Below are 22,712 nucleotides of genomic sequence, written 5' to 3'. Positions count from 1 at the left end.
CCTGCGGGGCACTGGAGGGAGATGGTTGGTGTTGTCTGTAGACCAAGCTTCTACCACACAACTTTCTCATCTGTCAGAAACCAAACCAAGTAAAAAAAATCCAGCCAGAACCTGGGGACAAATTTCCCACAGGAGGAGAGAGGATCTGGGACCCAGAATTTTCTGCGAGTTGTCTTTTATTAACGCAAGGGTCTTTGTGGTCCAAATGAAAGGTAGACCACAAAACATTCCTTCCCTGGGCAAGTCACCTGAAGCCTACTTCTTTGCCTGTAAATGAGTGTGTTGGCTTAGGGAGCTTTCATTTTGAAACTCTCCAGTTTTACCCCAGGGTATTAACTCTTTGATTCCCTCCTGTGGTTTCCTCCTAGGGATCCAGAGGTGAAAGGGGTGACTTGGGTCCCAAAGGAGAAAAGGTAATGGCCTTTGCATGGAATGATAAACTACAGAGGAAATGGCAGCCCTTGCCCACCGCCATCTTGTGGGCTGTCCTACTGACTGACTGACTGACTGACTGACTGACTGATGGCTCTATCTTGAGAACAGCTGACCACACTCTTCCACAGCCCTTTCAAGCACTATCTCAGAGGCAGTCACTATGTGTGTTGCTCTCTTCACAGGGTTTCCCGGGATTTCCTGGAATGTTGGGGCAGAAAGTAAGTACTTAGAAGTAGTAAAAATAGGCCTCAGTAATAAATTGGACCTTCTTAGCACCACAAAAAGAGCTCTGGGCAGGGAAAGTGGGTTTCGTCGTGGAAGGTTTTGGTTTAGAAGGGGAGCAGGTTGCTGTGCATGTTGGTGAGAGGGTGACCGCATGGTCTGAGACCTCCCTCCAGTTCAGTGGGAGGGAAAGGATGCCCCGTCTGGGTAGAGAGGCCTTTCTTTGCATTTCCTGCCTCTTAGAGGGCCATGGTAATGTTCAGAAGCAGCAAGCGTCAGACAGTTGGATCAGATCTGAGCTGCAGTGGTCGAGGGCCCCAGCGCGAAGCACAGGCATCTTTGGCCTAATGCCTTTGTTGAAGACCCTCAACCTAGACCCTCTTGGAGGGCAGTACGTGTACTGTCAGAGGCACACAGAGCTATTTTAACTGGGTGACAACAACCCTTTTTTATTTGCATTTTTTCATGTAAATAGTTAGCTATTTAGTGGGATTTCATGGATATCTTGCTGGGAACAAGTCTTAATAAAAATGGGAGTTCATTCAGTTGACTTTAAAAAATATCCAGCAACTAACAGTAGAGCGGTGTGCCGATATGACAAAAATTGTGGAAGTGGCAAGTGACTAATAGATTTCTGGAACCTTTTACTTAGGGCCAGGGTCTAGAAAGAAAGGGGGGTGGTGAGAGGAGGTGTTGGGATAAAGAGAGCATGCATAAATGTCCCCTAAGAACAACTGTATCTAACATAGTAACTTGTAACAGGGGTTCCTCATGCTTAAGGCGTTGGCCTGGGAGATGGTCATTTTCACCTGAGCCTCAGAGAATAGTATTCTTCAAACATGCAAATGCATGCTTTCTTAGAATTCTAATTGTCTTTCAAATTTATCTTAAAGTTTTCTTTTTCCAACTTGAATTAACAATTTTTATCTGACCTGCTGTCAGTAGAGCTTGCTTGCTTATTTATTTGTTTGTTTATTTATAATGTTCATTTATTTTTGAGAGACACAGTGACAGAGTGAGAGCAGGGAAGGAGCAGAGAGAGAGGGAGACACAGAATCTGAAGCAGGCTCCAGGCTCTGAGCTGTCAGCACAGAGCCCGACATGGGGCTTGAACCCATGAACTGTGAGATCATGACCCGAGCTGAAGTCGGATGCTTAACCGACTGAGCCACCCAGGTGCCCCGAGCATATTTAAATAATGTCAGTCATCTGCCATTAATTTATTATTATTTACCACTGCCTTAAGCTGTCAAAAAACTGTTCCTGCTATTCCCTAGGTGGAGTGTTGGATTAAAAATAATTACATAAACAAATTAAAGGAAACATTAAAAGAGAAAAAACTAATCTGATTTAAAAATATTAGGCTAGGTTTTCATTCAGTGCAACAGTGAACATCAAAGAATAATAAGTTACTGTGGAATTAAGTATGACAGCTGGCCTCTGCACCATTTACTAGGCTTGCCATGTAGAGTTCTCTTTCCCTTTCATGGCAGGCTGTTTTAAGACAGAGATGATATGATAATGGTAATTAGGTCTTAGAAATTAGATCAAGAACTTACTGTCTGCTTTCAGTTGATGAAGAGAGGGGCCACACTTCCTTCTGCCAATCTTTAAAAAAAAACAAAAAACTTACACTGTTCATGCTGCTGTTTTCTCCAAGCCAAACAAAACACCCCCTGACCTCCTCTAAATAACCAAGGGAAATGGTGCATACATCTGCATAGCCATGTAGAATCCACGCCGTTCTCCCACACTCCCTTTCTGTCCAGGTGCTGGAGGACACGACAGGTTGCCAGGAAATCAGAGGTTTAAGGACAGTTCTTGATGTGGCAAGAGTTGATGGCTTGGGTAGGGGCCAATTTGTTACGTTGGCCGAGTGACCGATCATTTCAGAGCTGTATTCTTGATCCTTACTCTTTATTAGTATTTCCTGAAATTTTCTATTATGTTATACCTCCCCTGTCTTCCATGTGAAGAGCCCACTGGGTGTTTATTGTTCTGAGTGCCTGGAGCAGCTCTTTATGGACACTGGATGCTGACTAACCGAAACTCCCCCGGTTGCTGTTGCCAAAGTTAGCTTGTTGGTGGTGCGTTCTGGGCTGTGGAAGGATAACTGGAGGTAGGAATGGTGTTCTGTAGGCTCCGTCACCCAAATAAACAGGAAGTGGTCCTGGAATCCTAGCAGTACACGAGGAAAGAGAGAAACTATAGTGGAGAAATGGGTTTTACAAAAGGTTGGCCTTAAACTATGGAATTCTTCAATTGGTGCACTTGGTTCTGATTGTTCAAAGTAGGGCTTTTCAGTTAGAAGTATTGCTTCCAGGGGCACCTGGGTGGCTCAGTCGGTTAAGCGTCCGACTTCGGCTCAGGTCATGATCACACACCTTGTGAGTTCGAGCCCCGCGTCGGGCTCTGTGCTGACAGCTCGGAGCCTGGAGCCTGCTTCTGCCTCTGTGTCTTCCTCTCTCTCTCTGTCCCTACCCTGCTTGTGCTCTCTGTCTCTCATAAATGAATAAATGTTAAAAAAAAAAAAAAAAGAAGAAGAAGAAGTATTGCTTCCATGCCTTTTGTAGTTATTGAGCATTTGAATATATGTCTGGAACATTTTTCCCCATGGTTTTCATCTAAATCAAATGAAAGTGAGCTAGAACTGAAACCAGTTTTTACAGAAGAGTAGGGAAGTGTATAACCCTACATAAAGGTCCTTACGTGAGCAGAAACTTCCCAAAGATGATAGTTATCAAAACTGTGTCCAATCATTCAAAAACTCACAGATTTGAATTTGTGATAAAAACAAAACACAGTACAACATAAAATTGCAACTAAAAGAGAAAGCATTTTCCCCTGGCAGCTTGCAGCATCACAGGCATACATGTTATGGAAATGCAAGAATCTCCTACTTTGTCTGTTTGGGATGGTGATTTGGGACACCAAAATATGTGGCGCCCAGGAGCTGTCTGTCTTGGAGAATAAATAACCCACCCAGGGTAATCTTTCCTTTCTCTTCCTTGAAAAATCTATCCACCTTTCACATGACCTCATCACTTTCCCAGTCTCTCAGACTGTCCGATTGGAAAAGATCTGGAACGATCAAGTGCACTGCCCTCATGACCAATGATTGGTCTGTCTACAGACGGACCTGCAGAGGAGTGCCTGCTCCACATGCACAGATTCCTCTCTTCCTTCTCTTTCTTCTTTCCAGGGTGAAATGGGTCCAAAGGGTGAGCCTGGGATAGCAGGACACAGGGGACCCAGAGGAAGACCAGGAAAACGAGGCAAGCAGGTAAGGATCCCAGTGCTTACCATGCTCCTGAGGTCATTCCCTCCTGATGTAGGCAGATGGGGTAGAGAGGCAGACAGGTGGAGCCAATCAGCATAGGCACAGTCCCCAACGTCCTCTAGGCTGGTGGGCAGAAAGAGCACCACTTCCAGAAGCTCCTGCTTCTCTAGGCTAACCGAGGTTTGAAGCAGATGGGCTAGAATGCTCCGTTCAAACTGTGTCCAAGGCCAGAAGCAGGAGTGGATCTTTGCTTCATACGAACAGGTCTACCTTAACCAAAGCAACTGGGAATGGAAGCCAGATCTTGTTGTTTACCCAGAAAACTTGCTTTTTGCCTCAGTGCTCCAGACACAAATGGAGTTTGGGGGAATATCCAAATATTTGCTTGCTGTTGAAAGGTCTTCTGAGTCTCAACAATAGAGTGGTTTTTCCCTACTCGGGCCCCTGAGCTGTAAGTGACTCTCTTTATGGGCACTATTAAGGGCTTGGGGAAATTGTTCATTCTGAACGCTCCCTGGTCAGCAGGCACTTGTGATGTGAGAGGGAGAGGAAAGATGAAGGCACATTTGCCTGAGCTGCCTTTAGAGCTGTATTGAGTGCCTCGGAGAAGCTTCTTGTCTTTTCTCTAATGGACAGGCATCATTCCTTTACTTTTTTGGTTGTCTGTTTGTAGGCTTTTCACCTCTTTTTCCATTATAAATGTAATATGTGATCATCAAAGAAAACTTGGAAAATTCAGGAAAGTAGATGGGAAATCATCTGAAGACCTAACACCCAGACATAACCCTGTTACCATTTTGGTGTGTTTCCTTCCAGTATCATTTCTTTGTGAACTTTCTTGTTGTTTGTTTCTTTTATATCCAATATCTAGTTGTTGTATCCTACAACTTTAACTTAAAGTCACACATTTTTGCGCATTCCTGCACATATTTATTAAGCTCTTTTAAATGTCTGCATTGCATTTTGTAAATGAGTAAAGCAGTAGACTGCTTGGACAAGAGAGGCCTAACTAAAATTATATACAGATGCTGAGAGGTGAATATCTTTGGGCACAAACCTTTTTCCATTCTTATGTTTCTATTCTTTTCTTAGGCTGGGTCCATGGTTCTCAAACTTTAGCTTATATCAGAATCACTTAGGGGGCTGATTCGATACAGATTTCTCCACCCCAGGTGCAGTGGTTGTAGTTCCAAGTTTGCCTCCTATTGTCCCCAGCACCTAGGCCTTATTTTTTAGAGCATCTGATGTAATTGACCTGGCATGGGGCTTTAGAATGGGTTGTTGTGGGGTTTTTTGTTTTTTGTTTTAAAGCTCTCTATATGATTCTAATATGTAGCCAACGTTCAGAACAATGGTCACAGTGTGAAGCCAATTCTGGTCTTTTCCAAGTGAACTTAGGAATGACACAGGCTCCAACCCCAGATAATACAAATTCCATTATAACTTTTGAAGTCGTAATAGTCCAGTTCAGTTTTCGAGGTTTTACGACGGCTGGCATGTCCATGACTTCACAATGATGCCACAGATACCAATGTCCTAAAACCTAGGCTCAGAAAAAGGAGAAAAAAAAGGGGGAAATCTTTTTCTTCCCTACTGCTCATCCCATGCAGAAGGCTTTATGCTTGAAGTTCTAGAAGGCTTCTGTGCTTCTAGTGCCCTTCTGGGGTGGTATTTGTCTTTTCCTGGTGAAGGCTGGAGCCAAGACGGCTATTTCTTGACACTGTTGAGAATGATTCGGTTGGGACATTCTTCAAACTACACCAGCGCCATGTGTGGGAGCTCAGAGAAATGAGCTCATCCTTCCTACAAGATGTTATAAACAAGCTGAGTGTGCTCTGAACCCTCACTGCCTGTCTAGACAGCAGATACTTGGGTTGTTAGCTTTGGGAGCCTGCCATTGTGGTTTGTTTGTTTTTTTTTAACATTTATTTATTTTTATTATTTTAACGTTTATTTACTTTTGAGACAGAGACAGAGCATGAACAGGGGAGGGTCAGAGAGAGAGGGAGACACAGAATCTGAAACAGGCTCCAGGCTCTGAGCCGTCGGCACAGAGGCCGACGCAGGGCTCAGGCTCACGGACCACGAGATCATGAGCTGAGCCGAAGTAGGACGCTTAACCAACTGAGCCACCCAGGCTCCCTAACGTTTATTTATTATTGAGAGACAGAGAGACACAGAGCATGAGCAGGGGAGGGGCGGGGAGATGGAGGGGCACAGAATCTGAAGCAGGCTCCGACCTGTCAGCACAGAGCCCGACGCGGGGCTCAAACTCACGAACCGCGAGATCATGACCTGAGCCAGAAGTCGGACGCTTAACCAACTGAGCCACCCAGGCGCCCCTGTTGTTTTTTTTTTTTTTTTTTAAATCATGAATTAGTTTCCTAGCATAGAGTCTCATACACCAAGTATTGTCAGGCCAGTGGTGCTAAGAGTTTCTGGAGGTTAATGTAAGTCAATCCAACTCCTGGAATCAGAGGTCCAGAAGGGACTTCAGGAGATTAGAATTTCACAGCCAGAAGGATTTTAGAGAACACCTCATCTCTGTCTAGTCACAAGGAACCTAAGGGCCAGGGAAGTAGAGTGATCCCCAGCCAAGTGAACTTCCAAGCCAGCACTGGAACTTAGACAGTTGAGACCTGCTTCTCCCCACACACCTTCTCTCTTCACCTTCATGATTCAGCGCTTGCTTTAAACCAGGCTCAGGGAAACGGCTCTTGACTCTATGATACAAATCTTCAGTTAAGGAGACAGAGCAGCTTCTTTGAGAGGGATCACCAAATTTTATGGCAGTAAAGGAATAAACAATGCCTTTCCTGGAAAGCGCTGCTCAGTGAGTCCTGCTCATAGAGATATGGCTTGTTCTGAACAAATGACAGATATGCAGAATAATCCATTACTGCTGGTGTCAGAATCAAGGAGTACCTTCCAGCCCCTTCAAGCTGTGGCATTTCCTGTGCTCATAGATGATGTGGCTTTTAGAAAAACAAGCCTTAACTGTGGCTATATTAAGATGGTGTGACCTCCTTTGCTATTCTGGGACCCATCTTAGTTACCAAGCTTCAACTTGGGCCAAGGATTAAGAACTCCTTCCATCAGGATGGAATTGGAAATAAACTCTGCCCTTATAGGTCCCATATTAGGACTTTAAGAACTCCTATGAATGAATGAATGAATGAATGAATGAATGAATAAATACAACAAAAGAATTTAAGAAGTCCTTGGACATTGTCAAGAGGTTCCCCAGAGCCATGTTGACAAGGCAGCAGGCCACATGTCACTGTTGTGATTGAAAAGGAGTGCCCTGCCTGCCTGCTTCCCAGACTTGGGGAAGATTATGTTTCATTACATGGGCAAGCTTGCCAAGGCACAAGTGTACAAAGGGGATCCAGGTCAAAGATGTCGTGCATCAATCACTGTCCAGTTTAGCACCAGCGTACGAACACACAGTAAGCAAATTGTGGAGGGGAAGAATCTACAGATCTTGGTTTCTAGGGTCATTCCTAAGAGCAGCCCTAAGGAGGGAATCTTCGCTCTTGACCCTCTCAGAAGAGGCAGCAAAGAGAACATCCTATGTGGAATGGCTACAGCTACAGGTGTGGCTCTCTTTAAGGAATTAGGCCTTTTCTAACCATGTGAAAAAGATGAAAGCAAACTAGCTGCTGTGATCGTCAGCTTGGCTTCCTTAGCCCTTGGTTCTGTGCAAAGCGGTTTTTCACCTCTGAGATCTTTGTTAGCCTCACAACAAACCTGCGAAGGTGTGTGCTTACTGGCCCCATTTTATAGATGAGAAAACAGGCACAAAGCAATGACGTGAGTTACCCAGGGTCTCATGGCCAACGTGAAAATCCAGGTCTCTTGACTTCCAGCTCACCAGAACTGCTTCCCCTTTGTGTTTTCAGTATCTTCCTCCTCCCTCATTTAATCTGGGGAAGAGAGGTGAGCAAGACAAATTCGGGCCCAGAGGGAGCTTATGTCTCATGGAGAGACATTGATGAAAGGACCACACAAATATTGGTGCATTTCTGACCTGGATAAAAGCCTGGAAGGAAAGAGGCCCAGTTCTGAGAGCCTGTGACCGGGAGAACTGACTTAGTCTGGCAAGGCCAGGGAAGGCTGTGCTGCAGTGACATTTTACGTGAGAGCTAAAGGCTGCGGTTAACCAGGCAGAGGAGTGGAGAGCGAGTTGGGGCAGAGAGGAGGGGGGAAAAAAAAGGCATGATGCCCTTGAAGACCAAAAACACCAAAAGGCTGGAACGTGACTAGAAAGGCCAGCCATACAGGCCTTTGTAGGTGAAATAAGGATCTGGGTCTTTATCCTGAGAGCAACAGAAATTCATTCGACGGAAACAGGTCTTGTGGTAAAAGAAAAATGGTCTTGGTGAGCAAGCAGAGCCCTGAGGTTAGGCCCAAGTCTGCTGCCTCAATGCTAGGTGACTTAATGTACATCTCTGCTCTTTCCTGAGCCTCTGTTTCCTTCTCTGCCCCGTGAGAGGAGTGGGTTGGATTGGTTCCTTTCAGCAGTCAGTGCCATGTTTCCAGAATAGAGCAAGAAGTAATATCTACAAACTTGTAACCATCACAATCTCAAATGTCACTTTCCCTGAGCTTTTTTTTTTTTTTTTTAAGTAGACTCCATGCCCACTGTGGGGCTTGAACTCACGACTCTGAGATCAAAAGTCACACGCTCTACCAGCTGAGCCAGCCAGGTGCCCCTGCCCTGAGCTTTTTAGGAGTTTGGGGGTCAGGGCTTCTGGGGCTGAATCCTGCTCTGGGCTCCTGCTCCAAAGTGCAAGGCGGTCCCTGATTTAGACATAAATGGGGAAAGAAGTTTTCCATGTCATGTTGTCATAACAGGCTCTGCCTTTCTCTCTGTCAGGGGCAGAAGGGAGATAGTGGAGTAATGGGCCCACCAGGCAAGCCTGGGCCTTCTGGTCAACCTGGCCGTCCAGGTCCCCCAGGCCCCCCGGGCCCCCCATCCGCAGGTAAGAGCCACACTGCTTCACTTGATCCACAGTGTTGCCCTCCTGGCCAACCTCCCCACAGAGGGCACAGCAGAGGTCTGCCTTGTGTTTTGAGTTAGAAACTACCAGAGATGCTTTTAATATATTTATAATTTCTCCATAGCTTGGCTCATTCAACTTCTACACAAGAGAGATAAACAATATCCTGACTCTGTTGTAGCATTTTGGAGAACAAATAGAGGAAAAAAAAAAAAAACATAATTACATTGGTGATGTCATTTATACTTCAAGTGAAAAATAACAGGCGCATTTTTCATCAACTAACACCTTTTTCTAGAAAAGCCGTTCATGGCTCCAAGCAATTTACTTAATCCTAGAAGTAAAGATGATGTGACCGATTTTTCTATCTTATGTGGTGTCGTGAAAGCGTCCTTGTTGGTTTACGCTGAATATACAAAGAAACCCTGAAAAGAAATCAAAGTCTGCCATCGAAGAGGGCATAGATACACTGCTTGTTTACCTTGTTTAATTTGATGCGCTAAACCCGTTAGTTTGTTCCCTCGTCAGCTCCAAATATGGCCTTTCAGAGCACATTTCCTGCATAAACACAGCATCTCTAGGTCTGAGAAGACTCTTTACTATGTAGGGTTCTTGGCTCTCAGTTATACACACGGAAACAAAACAATTGGTATTACAATTTTATTCTTAACTTAAAATGAAGGCATTTTAAAATTCTACATTGTACTTTTCCTCCCTGGGTCTATGGGAATATATTCACAACCATGTAATGCGATGGTCTAGAAATGTCATAATTTGTTAGCTCCTTTCAACCAAATTAAAGCTGGTTCTGAGATTCTAACCTTCCGGGATGCCAGGAAAATTCCATCTCAGGTATTAAGAGGTTCTCTCCACTCCTCTAACTACCTAAAAAGATTTGGGCAAAGATCCTGGGGATTATGGCAGAAAAACATCAGGGGAGTTCCCTCCAGCCTTTGATCTGCCCTGTTCACCTCTGAGATGCCCGCTATCCCAGGCCACGTGGTCCAAGGGTGCCCGGTGACTGCCATCTTCATGTCATGCTCGGGTATCGGAACATTGCCAAGCCTGGTCCCTGTGGTTCAGTTTCCCAAGAAGTCCCATAGCTATTCCTTCTGAGACCTTCCCTACCTTATCTCCAAAACACAGGGGGTCCCTCTGTCTCCATGTCTGGAGTCATCTCCCCTCTTCTGACCTCCAGCGCCTGGCTTCTCATATTCCTCATGCACCGCCACCCGTCTCAGGAGCTTTTTTCTCCTGAGAACAGAGGGCAGAAAGGCAAAAGTCTTCACACAGTACCTGTTTTTGGCAAGGGCAAGAAAGCACAAAATCTTGCTACCTCCTTGAAATTGGGAGAGGAAAAAGTGAGAAAACAAATGTCAGTTAGTACGACAATAAGTTATCTTGCCGCACCTATTTCTGTGCTGTTAAGGGAACTAGATTGGAGATGCATCCTGGGCCATGTGACCATGCCCCACAGTCTGTTTCTGGGAATTGACTTGACAATCCCTATGGGGGTCCTTCCAACTACACTTGGCCCTCGAAAAATGTGGAGGTTAGGGGCGCCAACCCCAGCACAGTTGAAAATCCACATATAAGCTCCTGAATCCCCCCAAACTTAACTACTAATAGCCTGCTGTTGACTGGAAGCCTTCCTGATAGCAGTGGACTAACATATACTTTGTGTGTTATATGTGTCATATACAGTAAGCTTACAAGAAAGGAAGCTAGGGAAAAGAAATGTTATTAAGAAAATCACAAACAAGAGAAAATGCATTTATAGTACTGTGCTGTAAAAAATCTGCATCTAAGAGGACCCATGCGGTTTAAACCCGTGTTGTTCAAGGGTCAGTTGAAGTCCTCTTCCTCGCTTCCGGCATGAGTAATGTTCCCCTCAAGGTCCAGGATCATGAGCTGCCGGCCCCAGGGACCGAGAGCATGGCGCGAGGCCTGAGTTTTCTTTGGGGAGGACTCTCTTGGCCCTTGAGGTATTTAAGCAGTTCACAAAACTGAGGAGAGTAGCCAGGATCTTGGGGAGCGGTGTGGATGCAAAGAGAGGTCATTAGGCCAGCCCTCTGGTCCACCCGATGAAACCATCTTCTTCTGTCAAAGCCCTCTCTTCAGTAAGGCCTTCCTTGGTCCCTAACAGGATGGGTCTCCTTTCCCTGGGCCCAAGTACATATTGCCTCTCTGCTATGGCCCTTCACCGATAACTTTTCTGCAGATGTGTTTCATCTTCCTTCTAGATAGCAAGTCCTCGAGGCAGTGTCGATGGCCGGTCAGCTTTACCATCCCATGGCACCTGGCAGGTGGGCGGGGCAGGGCTGTGCACCACAAGCACTCGCAGACATGGGCCATTTTGGTTCTCAGGCTGTCCCCCCCGGGTGATTGCATAGCAGGCAAGCAGGATGCAGTCCATTTCTGACTCAGGTCCCCTTCCTGTGCCTTCTTATGAGTCACTTCCTTTCTGGGGAGCCTCCCAGAGTGAAGGGGCTAAAGAAAATGGGGCAATCATCCTGCTCTTTGGAAACTTTTTTTTTGAGGGGGACAGGGTGCAGGGTAGGGAAAGAAGAGGAGGGAGGAATTTAAAAGATAACTTAACCTGGACCTGGGGCCAGTTGGATAATTGTCAAGAATGGGAACAGGCCCCAGAAGTGATTCCTGAGACTATCTCTGGAGTCTGATAAAAGTCCCACACCCACTCAGGACAAGTACATGTCGTATCTGCGCCCAAGATTCTGCACACTGCTTCCCAGAGTTCCAGAACCCCTGCCCCAGATCCATCTTAGAATGTCTTTGGGCTCTGTGAACCACAAGTCAAACAACCCTGGTCTTATCCAGCCCTCCCTTTATAGAAAAGAACTTTGAACCTCAGAGAAAAGGGACTTCCTGGAGGCACAGAGCTGACCGGTGGTGGCCTTGCCCGGCCCAGAATCAGTCTGTGGCTCCTGGTCTACAGACCCTTCCCACTTAGCCATGCAGCCTCTGCTGAGGCAGAGTAAGAGCTGGGGGTGATGTGGAGACTATTCTGTGGTCCCTCTGCCTCCTCGAAGATTCCCATGTCAGGCCTGCTCCCGCTGCACAGCCAGCAGCGATGGGAGGCAGTCTGGGCACAGATGGAGAGCCAGGTCTTCTGGCTCCACGGGACGATGGATCAGGCAGGCCCGCTGGACCAGCTCTGAGAGGCCGAGGTGGGGCAGTTCGAGTTGCTGTGCCCTTCAGTGGATCCTGGCAGGAAACAGACAGGGGTAACAGATGCCCTCTGACAGCTGAGAGGAAGCGGCAGGGAAACTGCAGTGGTGGCAGGAAGCGGACTCCCTGCCACATCCTGTCACCCTCTCTGGAGGCCACCTCTGGTTCTGGTGCCCAGAGCTGTGGGGCAGGACAGTGCTGGGGGGAGGTGGAGGGGGAGCTTTTTATCACCCAAGTTACAGAGAAAGAGGTGCTAGGAGGTGGCCGAGGGAATCAAGGCAAAATGCCTCTAGGATGTGGTTTGAAGTAACCAAATTACAAATCTGAGTGAGTCCTTCCTGCACCCAGACCGGGTATAAGTGAATCACTGTGGTACCTGGGAATTTCCAGCTTCCTGCAAGCATCAATATTCTTGGACTTTGTCTTTTGATGGCATAGTGTGAAGTCATACATGAATTCAAATCTCAGCCTCACCACTTATTGGCCGGACAGTGGGACCAACGCCTGACCCTCTCTGAGGCCACGGTTCTGGAGGAGTTGTTGGGGTCACAGAGCCTTCTCCGATGCCACTCGCGCATCCTTGGTTACAGAACATTCCCACTTCAGTTTCCCCGGGGGTGATAATTACCCAGAGTATTCCTGGCCTGGTGGAGTCTGTGTCTTTCTGGGCTGTGCTGAAAACATCAGAACACGGGACTGGAGCTCCTCCTACAGCGTTGTATTCTTATTTCTTGTTCGAGCAACCACCACAACCTGGTATGAAATGTTGGCAACGCCCGCCCCAGCCCTCGAACTGGCATTCTTCTGATCTTGGACATATCTGTCCACCAGCTCAGGAAGGCTCAAGGTTGTGGGGAGGGTATTCCCATTGGGGTTTCTTCCTCTAGCTAAAGCTGCTTCTTTGGGTTCCTGACCAGACCTTTCCCCTGGAGTCATTTTACTTTCTGCCCTTCTGGAATCTGCCAGGTGTATCCCTAGTTGCTGGCTGCCTTGGGAAGTTATACAACCTGAAACCAGTGATTGGCCTCCAGACTTCCCCTTACTTTTCCAGGAGGAGGCATACTTCCTTCCTTCCTTTGTCAGTCTCTATGTTTCCTCTTTCCTCTCTCCCTGTTGGATGGCTCTTGCTCTCGTTCTTTTCTGCCAACCGGGGTTTTTAAGCCTTTTCTGAAGACCTTTTCTTTCCAGTGAGTCTACATTCATCCATTCCATCATCAAGCATGTATCATGTCCCTACTGTGTATCCCACCCTTGTGAATGAAAACGGGTATCAACCTTGCCCTTGTGGAGCTTATATTCCACTGGGGGGGATTGACCTTGATCGGATAATCTCACAAGACACAAACTCGCAAACAGAGATAAGTGCTGTGAAGAAAAGACATCGGGAACTATGACATTATCCAAGTGAACGTGCCAGAGTGCGAAGATTCAGAAGGCTTCCCTGCAGAAGTGATATTTGAATCCAGATCAGGAGCTAGCTGGAAGGCACCTGAGGAAGGAGGGATGGAGGGTGAAGGAAGAATAATCTGGTAGGGAAATGGCTTGTGCAAAGACCGTTTCCTTAGACCACCGTTCGTGAACTTAGTATACACTGGAATCATCTTGAGAGCTTTTAAAAGTATGGATGCCTGGGTTCTGTTCTCTGCATTCTTAATGGAATTGGTCTGGAGTGTGGCCTGGACATTAGGACCTTTGAAAGTCTAGGTGAAGACTACTGCCCAAGCAGATCACCCACATTGCAGGGAATACATTTCCTAATCATATATGTTCACGACACTCTTCTCAGTACCAGGGGAGAATAAGTAGGTGGGGCATTTTCAGGCATTCCATTTTCTTCCAGAAGGAATGAAAGAAACCCACCTTTAGAAATTCCTTCGTAAAGATCTCACAAATAAGAACAAAATAAAACGAATAAAAAAATAATAGAAGTTGTCAGCATTGTGTTCCTTAGATCCCTGTTAATAATAGTCTAAACAAAAAGGAGATTGTTTTTCTCCTACGAGGAGGTCCAGAGAGGTCAACAATGGCTGACTTTGGTTCAGCTTCTAAGTGTCACCATCAGGGTCCCATGCCCCGTGAGCCCCTGGTCTTTCCTGTATGTTGGCTTCTCTTCTCATACCTATTACCTCAGGGTTGCAGTGTGGCTGCTGCTGCACCAGGCATGGTGTCTGTCTTCTAGACAGGAAGAAGGAGGAAGCTAGGTCTCTCACCAGCTCTGTTTTTTCCTTATCAGGATAGACTTTCTCAGATGCTTACCCTTCTCCCATCACAGACCTTGCATGCAAGGTCATCTGGGAAGTAGAATGTCTGTCTGGTTTCCAAAGTATAGAGAAAGGGAACGGAGAGAATTGGGGAAGGTACCCCAACACCCGGTATGGTTAAGGGACCCACAGAGAACATCACTTCCTCCATATCTTGGATCAAAAGAGTCTCTTTAGACCTCTCCCCAGGGCCTACCCTAAGATGCTGTGGACTTTGACCTTCTTTCTGTTGTAAAGGTTGCTCACATCTCCCCGGGGCTGTTTGGTTTTCACTTCCTTTGCTCTAGTAACACAGCATTCTGTTGCTTCCTAGGACAACTTGTGATGGGACCCAAAGGGGACAGAGGATTTCCCGGGCCTCCAGGAAGTTGTCTTTGTGGAACCCCTACGAATGTGAATAACCCCTCCTACAGGGAATCCATGTATGGGTCCAGCTCCCCTCATGTTCCTGTGGTAAGGCTCCTGGGAGAAAATCTGGTGGTTATCCATTGGGACCTCTCACCTGATCCTCCAAGAGCTTGTAAAAGCCTTTTAATAAACTGATTTCCTCATTATACCTGGTACGCACTCATTATAGGAAATTGGAAAATAAGGGAAAAATAAAAATCTAGGAAACCAAGTTGTCCATTTGGTTGTGGGTCCAACTTGAGGGTTTTTTTTTTCTTTGTCTTTTTTTTAAGGACAAAAAATTATAGAAAATTTTAAGTAAATGCAAAAGCAGAACAAATAGTGTAATAAACCTCTATGTACCCTTCACCCAAATTCAACATGTATCAACTCCTGGTTAATCCTGTTTCCTCTTTATACCCACTCACTACTGCCCACCCTCCCTTGGATTATTTAGAGGTAACCCTGGACATTAATTCATCACTTGAATGGCTGCATAATCATCCATCCATCATGCGGCTGTGCTGTGATTTATTTAACCAGGGCCCTGTTGTTGGGTACTTGTACAGTTCTCCCAGGCTTTTCACTAATGTAAATAAAACCGTAATGAACACCTTTGAGTATAACAGTTTTGTTAAGACTCCTTTCCAGATGTTGAATTACTTGATTAGATGACATCATGTTTTTATTTAAGTCTCGGGAACATTTTAAATGTTAGAAAAATTTTAAATTGTGGACATTCTTATTGCAAACCCAGACCTTAGGAACTGGGTTGAGAAGATGGGGGAATCAGGACATCCCTCCCGACTTCAGGAGGATCCCCGGCGTGTGATATGCAGACTCCCCCTCCCACTGTTAACCAGCCCAAGGATGGAGATTCTGTGTCCTCTTTTCCCCTGACCCCTATAGAAGTGTTTTCTGGAATCCTCACCAGTGTGTTCTCTGGCAGATTTTTGTGGTCAACAACCAGGAGGAGCTCGAGAGGCTGAACACCCAAAACGCCATTGCCTTCCGCAAAGATCAGAGATCTCTGTACTTCAAGGACAGCCTTGGCTGGCTCCCCATCCAGGTACCCTGAGGCAGACACTCAGGACATACCCGAGGAAAGAAGGGCCACCGGTTGGGCCTAGCGCAGAGCTTTCTGCAGTCTGTTTCCGTGGAAGGGCTGGGCACGCTCCTCTTCTCTGCCTCTGAGCAGTTCTCCGTGCCCCCGCCCACCACATAGGACCTCCTCTCGGAGGCAGGGTTCCAGACGGTCTCCCATCCCCACACGGCCAGGATGCTGTCCTGATCTGGCCCAGCCTTCCCGCCAAGTACAGAGCTCTGGGCCATAGGAGAGGGGTGCCTTTCCCATCCGGGAGGAACCCCCCCGCCCAGACCCGGGGTCTCCACCCCAGTGCCAACAACCTGTCATGCCATCCCTAGTAACTGTCCTGTGTTTCTTTGGCCAGGTGACCCCTTTCCACCCTGTGGACTATACTGTGGACCACCGTGGCTCCTGCGGGGATGGAGTCCTGCAGCCCGGGGAGGAGTGTGATGACGGAAATGATGACGTGGGTGACAGCTGCATCAGTGAGTGGTGCCTGCCTCGGGGAGGGCCTGGATGAGGGAGGGCAAGCCCCTGGATGCCAGCTCTGGTGGGTTGGGGTGATCTCCAAGCCAGAGGGAGTACCCCTGGGCTGCTGTGGGGACGGCCCTCCCATTCAGGCCAAATGCTGACTTTTTACTGCCCACGCATATCATGGTGGGTTAGTGTCAAGGGTCTTGCCCCTAGAGAAGCCACCAGTCCCTCCATTTCCCTGAATCCTACTTCTTGGCAAAACCCACGTTCCAGTTCACGTTCTTTATCAAAAGATAAAGGTGATACAGAGTGAAAGATGAAAGGGAGAAGCCAAGAATTTGCATCAGGACTTTTACCAGATGGAGCCCTGGTGACAAAGCCCTTCTTAGGGGAAGCAGACTTCAGGCTGATGGGATGCTACGGGGACAGGCAGGCAGCACCGCACTGGAGGGTTTGCTTTCCTTCTTCTTTTTTTAATCACGTGACAAAAACAGGAGGTGGGGATTTGGAGCCTGACGGAGTAGAGTTCGAATGTTCCTAGAGGAGGCTCTCAGTGAGTGGGGAATGGAGGGCAGTTCACAGCTCAAGTCTCCCTTTCCTCCACTGAAAATTGGCTGTGTCGGTACTGACAGCTCAGCTCTTTAGAGACGCTGCGAGCTGATGTGTGCCAGGTCGTCTGGGTGTAGTAAGGATTCAACGTCCCTTCACTGAATGATTTTTTTTTTTTAATTTTTTTTATTTTTTTTTCAACGTTTATTTATTTTTGGGACAGAGAGAGAGACAGAGCATGAACGGGGGAGGGGCAGATAGAGAGGGAGACACAGAATCAGAAACAGGCTCCAGGCTCTGAGCCATCAGCCCAGAGCCTGACGCGGGGCTCGAACTCACGGACCGCGAGATCGTGACCTGGCTTAAGTCGGACGCTTAACCGACTGCGCCACCCAGGCGCCCCTGACTGAATGATTTTTAAGTCCTTGCTGTGAGGAGCCGGCCTGGCTGAGGGCCGGAGATGTGTAAATGAGCAGCGATGGGCACAGGGACCGAGAAGTGGCTGGATCTCTCTCTCTGTAGCTGTACTTGCCTGGACAGTTCCCGGGATGGTGATCCCCGGCATGCCCGCTTTGCCTGGAGTCCCTTCTGCCCCTGGTGCAGACAGAGTCAAATAGGAGATCACACAGCAGGAAGGAACCCCATAAAAAGAGGGTCGTGGAAGTTCTCTGTAGACGAGAGCCGCCGTGGCCATCACTTGTGCCCAGTGCGCAGTCTCCTGACTCTCACTCCATGGGAACCCACGGTGTGTCCTGTGAAGGGGAGGTGGTGTCCACGCCCCAGGTTTGAGATAGAGATATTGAGGCTCAGGGAGGCCAAGGGGCCTGCTCTTATTCTGTTGGCTAACAAGTAGCTGGAGTGGGCTGGAGCTTGGGTCTCCTTATTCTCTGGTGTGGGATTTGGGGGTGCTGAGGGGGCAGTCCCCGGATGCATCTGAAGCTCTATGGGAGTCCACTTAAGAGGGTGCATGCTCTGGGTGGATCCTTTAGGCCACACAGTCCTTACAGGCGAAGGTAGGCCTGCCCCACCCCAGCACCCTCTCAGGGCTACACTCCCCTGTGTCCCTCAGGCTGTCACCGGGCCTACTGTGGAGATGGTCACCAGCACAAGGGAGTGGAGGACTGCGACGGCTCTGACTTTGGCCACCTGACCTGCGAGACCTATCTCCCTGGGTAGGAATCACCTCGCGTGCTGTTATGACACCCCTGCCTCCCTCTCTGCCTGCTTCCTCCTCTTTCCTTCACAAATACTTTTTTTAATGCTGCTTATGTTCCTGGTACTTTCTAGACACTGAGGTATGGTGACAAATAGCACAACACATGGTCCCTGCTCACCTAAGGGAGACAGGCAACACACACATAATGACCACGTGCCCTCTTAGGGTGCCTGAGTGCCTCTGAGGCCGAGCTGAGACAGAGAGTCACCAGCTCCATCCCGGACCCCTGGCAATCAGCAATCTCTACGTTCAGCTGTTGCCCCTGGGTGAACAGCTCCCAATCCCAGTGGCTACCATGACCACATGAGTCTTCTGGAAAGTGGGTCTGGAGGAAGCCCAGTGGAAGATGGAGGTACCAGGGCATTTCCAAGAATCTAAGCATCTGTATAACCTGAATTCTCTGCAACAACTCCGACCCCCAGGGCAGGACTATAGGTGCAGATGAGATCACACCAGCATTAACATCTAATTTTGCTGGCTCATGACTGTTCCAAGAAAACCCCGGGAAGTTAGTACCCCCTTCAGGGACCCCTCTACTTCTATCTGGGACTCTCCAGTGGGTGTTCACATTGACCTCCACGGTTGACATCTCCCAAGCCAGCTAAAGGACACTGGGCCTATGAGATGCAAAACCATACTACATTCCCCCTAATCCTCACAGATGCGGAGTTGTATAGTGTTGTAGGGAAAATGAGAAGGCTTTCCTCCCTAGTTCCTGCTTCTCTGTTGGTTCCACAATGGATCGCTGGCCCTTCATACCTCCTAGGTCCCTCAGGAGTCCAGTCTCTTCAGCCTTTGCTTTCAGCCCTATTCCTCTGGTAAGCTTGGACCCAGGCCCTCAGCAGGGCTGGGAAATAGACACCAGTCCTGTCTTTCTGTCACCCCTCTGTCCACTGACTCTGTCCACCCCTCTGTCCTCTGTCCAAGGAATGGAAGGCATTCCTCAATGGAAGGCATTCTCCTCAATGCCCACCCCCAAACACACACCAGCGTCTCGAACCAGGCTGGGAGAACTACAGATCTGTAGTTCCAAAACTCCAAGCACTTTAGGCTTGGCCAGGACCCGACTGTATCTCTGTGTCTGTATGTACTGCCCTATCCCTGAAGTGCCCTATCCTCTGGCACTTGCCAGAGAGGTGGCAGGTCTGAGCTGGTTGATGGCTTCATGGAGACAAGTCAGTGTAGATAACTGGACATGGAACACAGGACTGCATAGAGCCTGGGGCTTACCCACTGGTTCACTGTGGTTACTCATGTAATCTCTAGAGGCCTCAAGGGATGCTTGTGAATATGGGTATAATGTGTAACCATCATACATTAGCACTTGGGCTTACAGAGGTATAGGCTGTGCTGTCCAATCTGGTGGCCCCCGGCCACACATTGCTATTTAACTTCAAATTAATTAAGATTAAAAATCCAATTATTCATTCCTACTAACCTTATTTTAAGACCTCAGTAGATACACATGGCTAGAGGCTGCCGGACTGGACCGCACAGAAATAGAACATTTGCATCAGTACAGTATGACCAATGGATCGCGCCTGGAAACCTTTCAGGTCTTGAGAGGGGAGTGATTCTCTCAGAGATGCTGTGTTAAGAACATGGTTACCAACTCTTTCCACCCAGATCCCTCAGCTGGGCTCAAGCGGCAAAGCCGCAGAGGCCTGAACTCAACTGCCCCAAGCCTCTTGCCCCAAGCCTCTTACCCCAAGTGAGAATGAGAGCACTCTCTGGCAAACCCTGAGGCCCTTAGTGAGGTAGCAGTAGTGACAGCTGTCTGATGAGGGTGGACCAGAAGTCACCAGAGGTGGCCTCAGAACATGCCTTGGTCCTGAGGCCTGGGCAGGAGCCGTCGTGCCCGCTGCCCTGCGCGCACCCTGACCCATATCTGCCCCCCTCAGGTCATATGGGGACCTGCAGTGCACCCCCTACTGCTACATCGACTCCACGTCCTGCCGCTACTTCACGTGAAGGGCCTTTGCGGAGAAGGCAGGCTGCATCCCACAGGATCGGCAGCAGCTTTTCCACCCTCATCAAATTGACTTCACACCCCCCGGTCCGGTTTCCGTCACCTTCGTGTGACAAAAATAAGGACGAGCTCTTGCTGCTAAGACATGCTTTTAACTCGGTCCAACCGGAAGAACTTAGGACCACTGCACCCTGTCTTAATCTGAGGTACCGGAGAACCTTCCACATGCCCCTGCTGGGAACCGTTTTCCCATTGCTGCCATCCAGCCAAATCGCCGACCTGCAGTGCCCTTTTTCTTCGGAATGTTACCAACCCAGACCGTGGACTTGGCTCACAACTGTTACCTTCGCCTAGACCTGCAGGGCTTTTTGAATTTGTCGTCATCCCATCTGGGTCAGGTGGTGGACAGGCCTCCCCACTCCTCTGACCTCCAGAAATGTGGGCATTCTCACCCGGGGCAGCCGGCCGTCAGGTCTCTCCAGGCCTGTGAACCACAAAGCAGGGAAATGAACCCGCCTTCTTGGAGTGGCTCCAAGCTCTGCACCCGCTGAGGAACCCCTCAACTGGCCACAGCCCAGCACAGCCTCATGTGGATGCAGCTCCCCCAAGAAGGGACCCAACTGTGAAAAAGCCCTGAGAAAGCCACCAAACCGGTGCTCTGCCCCTGGGAGAGGGCGGAGGCCCAGATGGGTGCTCAGCTTGTGAACAGAACAGTGGCCTTCCTGCTTCTCAGTGTTTCCCAAGAGGGTAGCTTCTATAGTTTCACCATCCCCAGCACCACCTTGACCTCGTGGCTCTCAGTACTTGGACCTCTGTCTTGTGAATGCCCCTTATGTCCATCTCTTGTTCAGGAGATTCACCACCAGAGGGTGTGACTTCCTGAGCCTACACTTGGGCAGGCTTTTGGTGTTTCCAGTCCTTAAGGAGAATGCCACCCCGGGTCTCCCCATGTGAGGCCCTACGACTGAATACCTGTTCTAGGCAGAGACCATTTCTGTCCTGAGCTCCAGCTCCTGGCTGCCTGCTGACTCCTGTGCACACCCTGTGACCTTCCCATTGTGTCTCTGGAGTGCAGAGCCTTGCCCTCGTGTGCCTGAGCCCCTCGTGTTTCTGCAGGGTCGTTAGTCTGGCATGACTGTGAGCTGCCTTGTACCACCATCTTTCCTGAGTGGGGCTGAGCTTTGTTTTGGAAAGATGTCTCCCCAGTGGCAGACCTCAAATGGGATTCCCTTATTTGTTACCAGATGGAGGGACGCTGTTGAGCTTTTGTACAGAGCACTTTAACGTGCCTGAGTCTTGGGGACTCAGCAGACAAGAGCTTCTGGCCCAGCGGGCCATCACTAGTGGTCTATAGTAGATGGGATCAACCTGAAGGTGAGGTCTTCAGAGATGGGCTTCAGACAAGAGCTTCCGGCTCAGAGGGCTGTCACTAGCGGGTCTGTAGCAGATGGGATCAGCCCAAGGGTGAGGTCTTCGGAGATGGGCACACTGGCCAGCTGGGTTCCCCCAGGCTCTACTGCACACCTTGGGGGTGATGTTGCTCCCATGAAAGCTGCACCTTCATGCTGGGATCTCCAGATATCAAGAAATATAAGCGGTTTGTTTCCCCACTGTGGCTTTTTCTTCCCTGGGGGTTTTGGACCAGAGTCCCAGCATTACTGGTTGGAATGAGGCGTCTGAATTCACTGTTTCTGAGGCTCTGCAGAGGATTCTAGAATGTGGAGCAGTCCCACTCAGAGACAAGGGAGGAAACAGAGGTTGAGAGATAGGGAGGAACTTAGCCAGAGTCACAGAGCCTGGTCTTGCTAACCTAGCCTCACCCCAGCCTTATTTTAGGACCCTGTTTAGAACGAGATGGCGTTCCGGCACTGCCCTTGGACCTGGCACGAGGGGCCCTGTCCTGGGTCTCTTGCCTTAGAGGGTACCAATCTGGCCCTCCTCTGGCCATGACCCTCCCCACAGGGCAGGGAGTCTGTGAGGCCAAGGCGACATGCCTACTGGACACCCCTCTCCCAGACCGTGTGCCAGGTACCCAGGAGACCACAGTTCTCACCCAAGCGGTCCTGAGCCTGAGGCCTCTTCCCCAAGTCTGCCTGCCTGAGTATGACCTGCATACGCCTGTAAGCACGAGGGGTGACCAGGGACAAGCTGTGTTTAGGGGTTGCAGGTGGGGCTGGGACAGGCGGGCTGGAGTTGCCACAGAGATACACACGAGGCCCCTCTCAGTGCGGGCTGGGCCTTGCTCTCCTCGTGCTGCCACAGAACTTTGAGGAATCTAAATAGTCCATATTCAAACCCAGCCTTCTAGGTCTTTATGAAGGTGTGACTGACAGGTAAGCAGAGAGAACATATTTAAGAACACTCTGTTAGTTTGATTATAATGTAAATACGTAGACATTTGGTGTGTGAGCCTCCACCTATGCTCTTGTAACCAGATCCCACAGTATTAGAGGGGTCTGTCTCCAAGTATTGCAGGGGGGGTTCTGAAAGGCCCTGAAAATAAAAGGGTTCAAAGCCACGTGTTTATATATATGTATATAATAATAGTAGTTCTCCCCCTGTGGAATTGTGAAATGGAGAAATGAAAGATGAAGGAAGATGGGCTGTCCCCAGCCCTGCCCTGAAATGCTAACTGTGGTG

The 22,712-nt window shown here is 48.6% G+C and overlaps 1 protein-coding gene across 3 annotated transcripts in view; it reads left to right on the top strand.

Moving 5' to 3' along the window:
* The window catches only part of COLQ (collagen like tail subunit of asymmetric acetylcholinesterase), a 76,800-nt gene that overhangs the window by 37,957 nt on the left and 16,131 nt on the right, over positions 1 to 22,712 (top strand). For 2 of the 3 annotated variants that reach the window (XM_043595446.1, XM_043595448.1), the window contains exons 9-17: positions 369 to 413; positions 618 to 653; positions 3,860 to 3,940; positions 8,817 to 8,922; positions 14,704 to 14,843; positions 15,727 to 15,846; positions 16,229 to 16,349; positions 17,957 to 18,059; positions 20,005 to 22,590. In XM_043595446.1, the coding sequence (XP_043451381.1) occupies positions 369 to 413; positions 618 to 653; positions 3,860 to 3,940; positions 8,817 to 8,922; positions 14,704 to 14,843; positions 15,727 to 15,846; positions 16,229 to 16,349; positions 17,957 to 18,059; positions 20,005 to 20,074 (822 nt within the window). In that variant the 3' untranslated portion in view covers positions 20,075 to 22,590. Of the gene's footprint in view, positions 1 to 368; positions 414 to 617; positions 654 to 3,859; positions 3,941 to 8,816; positions 8,923 to 14,703; positions 14,844 to 15,726; positions 15,847 to 16,228; positions 16,350 to 17,956; positions 18,060 to 20,004; positions 22,591 to 22,712 lie in introns of those variants that run through there. The other variant, XM_043595447.1, reaches the window with a different exon arrangement.

Source organism: Prionailurus bengalensis, chromosome C2 (assembly GCF_016509475.1).
Source record: "Prionailurus bengalensis isolate Pbe53 chromosome C2, Fcat_Pben_1.1_paternal_pri, whole genome shotgun sequence".
In the NCBI taxonomy this organism is placed as follows: Eukaryota; Metazoa; Chordata; class Mammalia; order Carnivora; family Felidae; genus Prionailurus; species Prionailurus bengalensis.
Note: the sequence above shows the minus strand (reverse complement) of the source record. Positions and strands in the feature narration are given on the sequence as shown.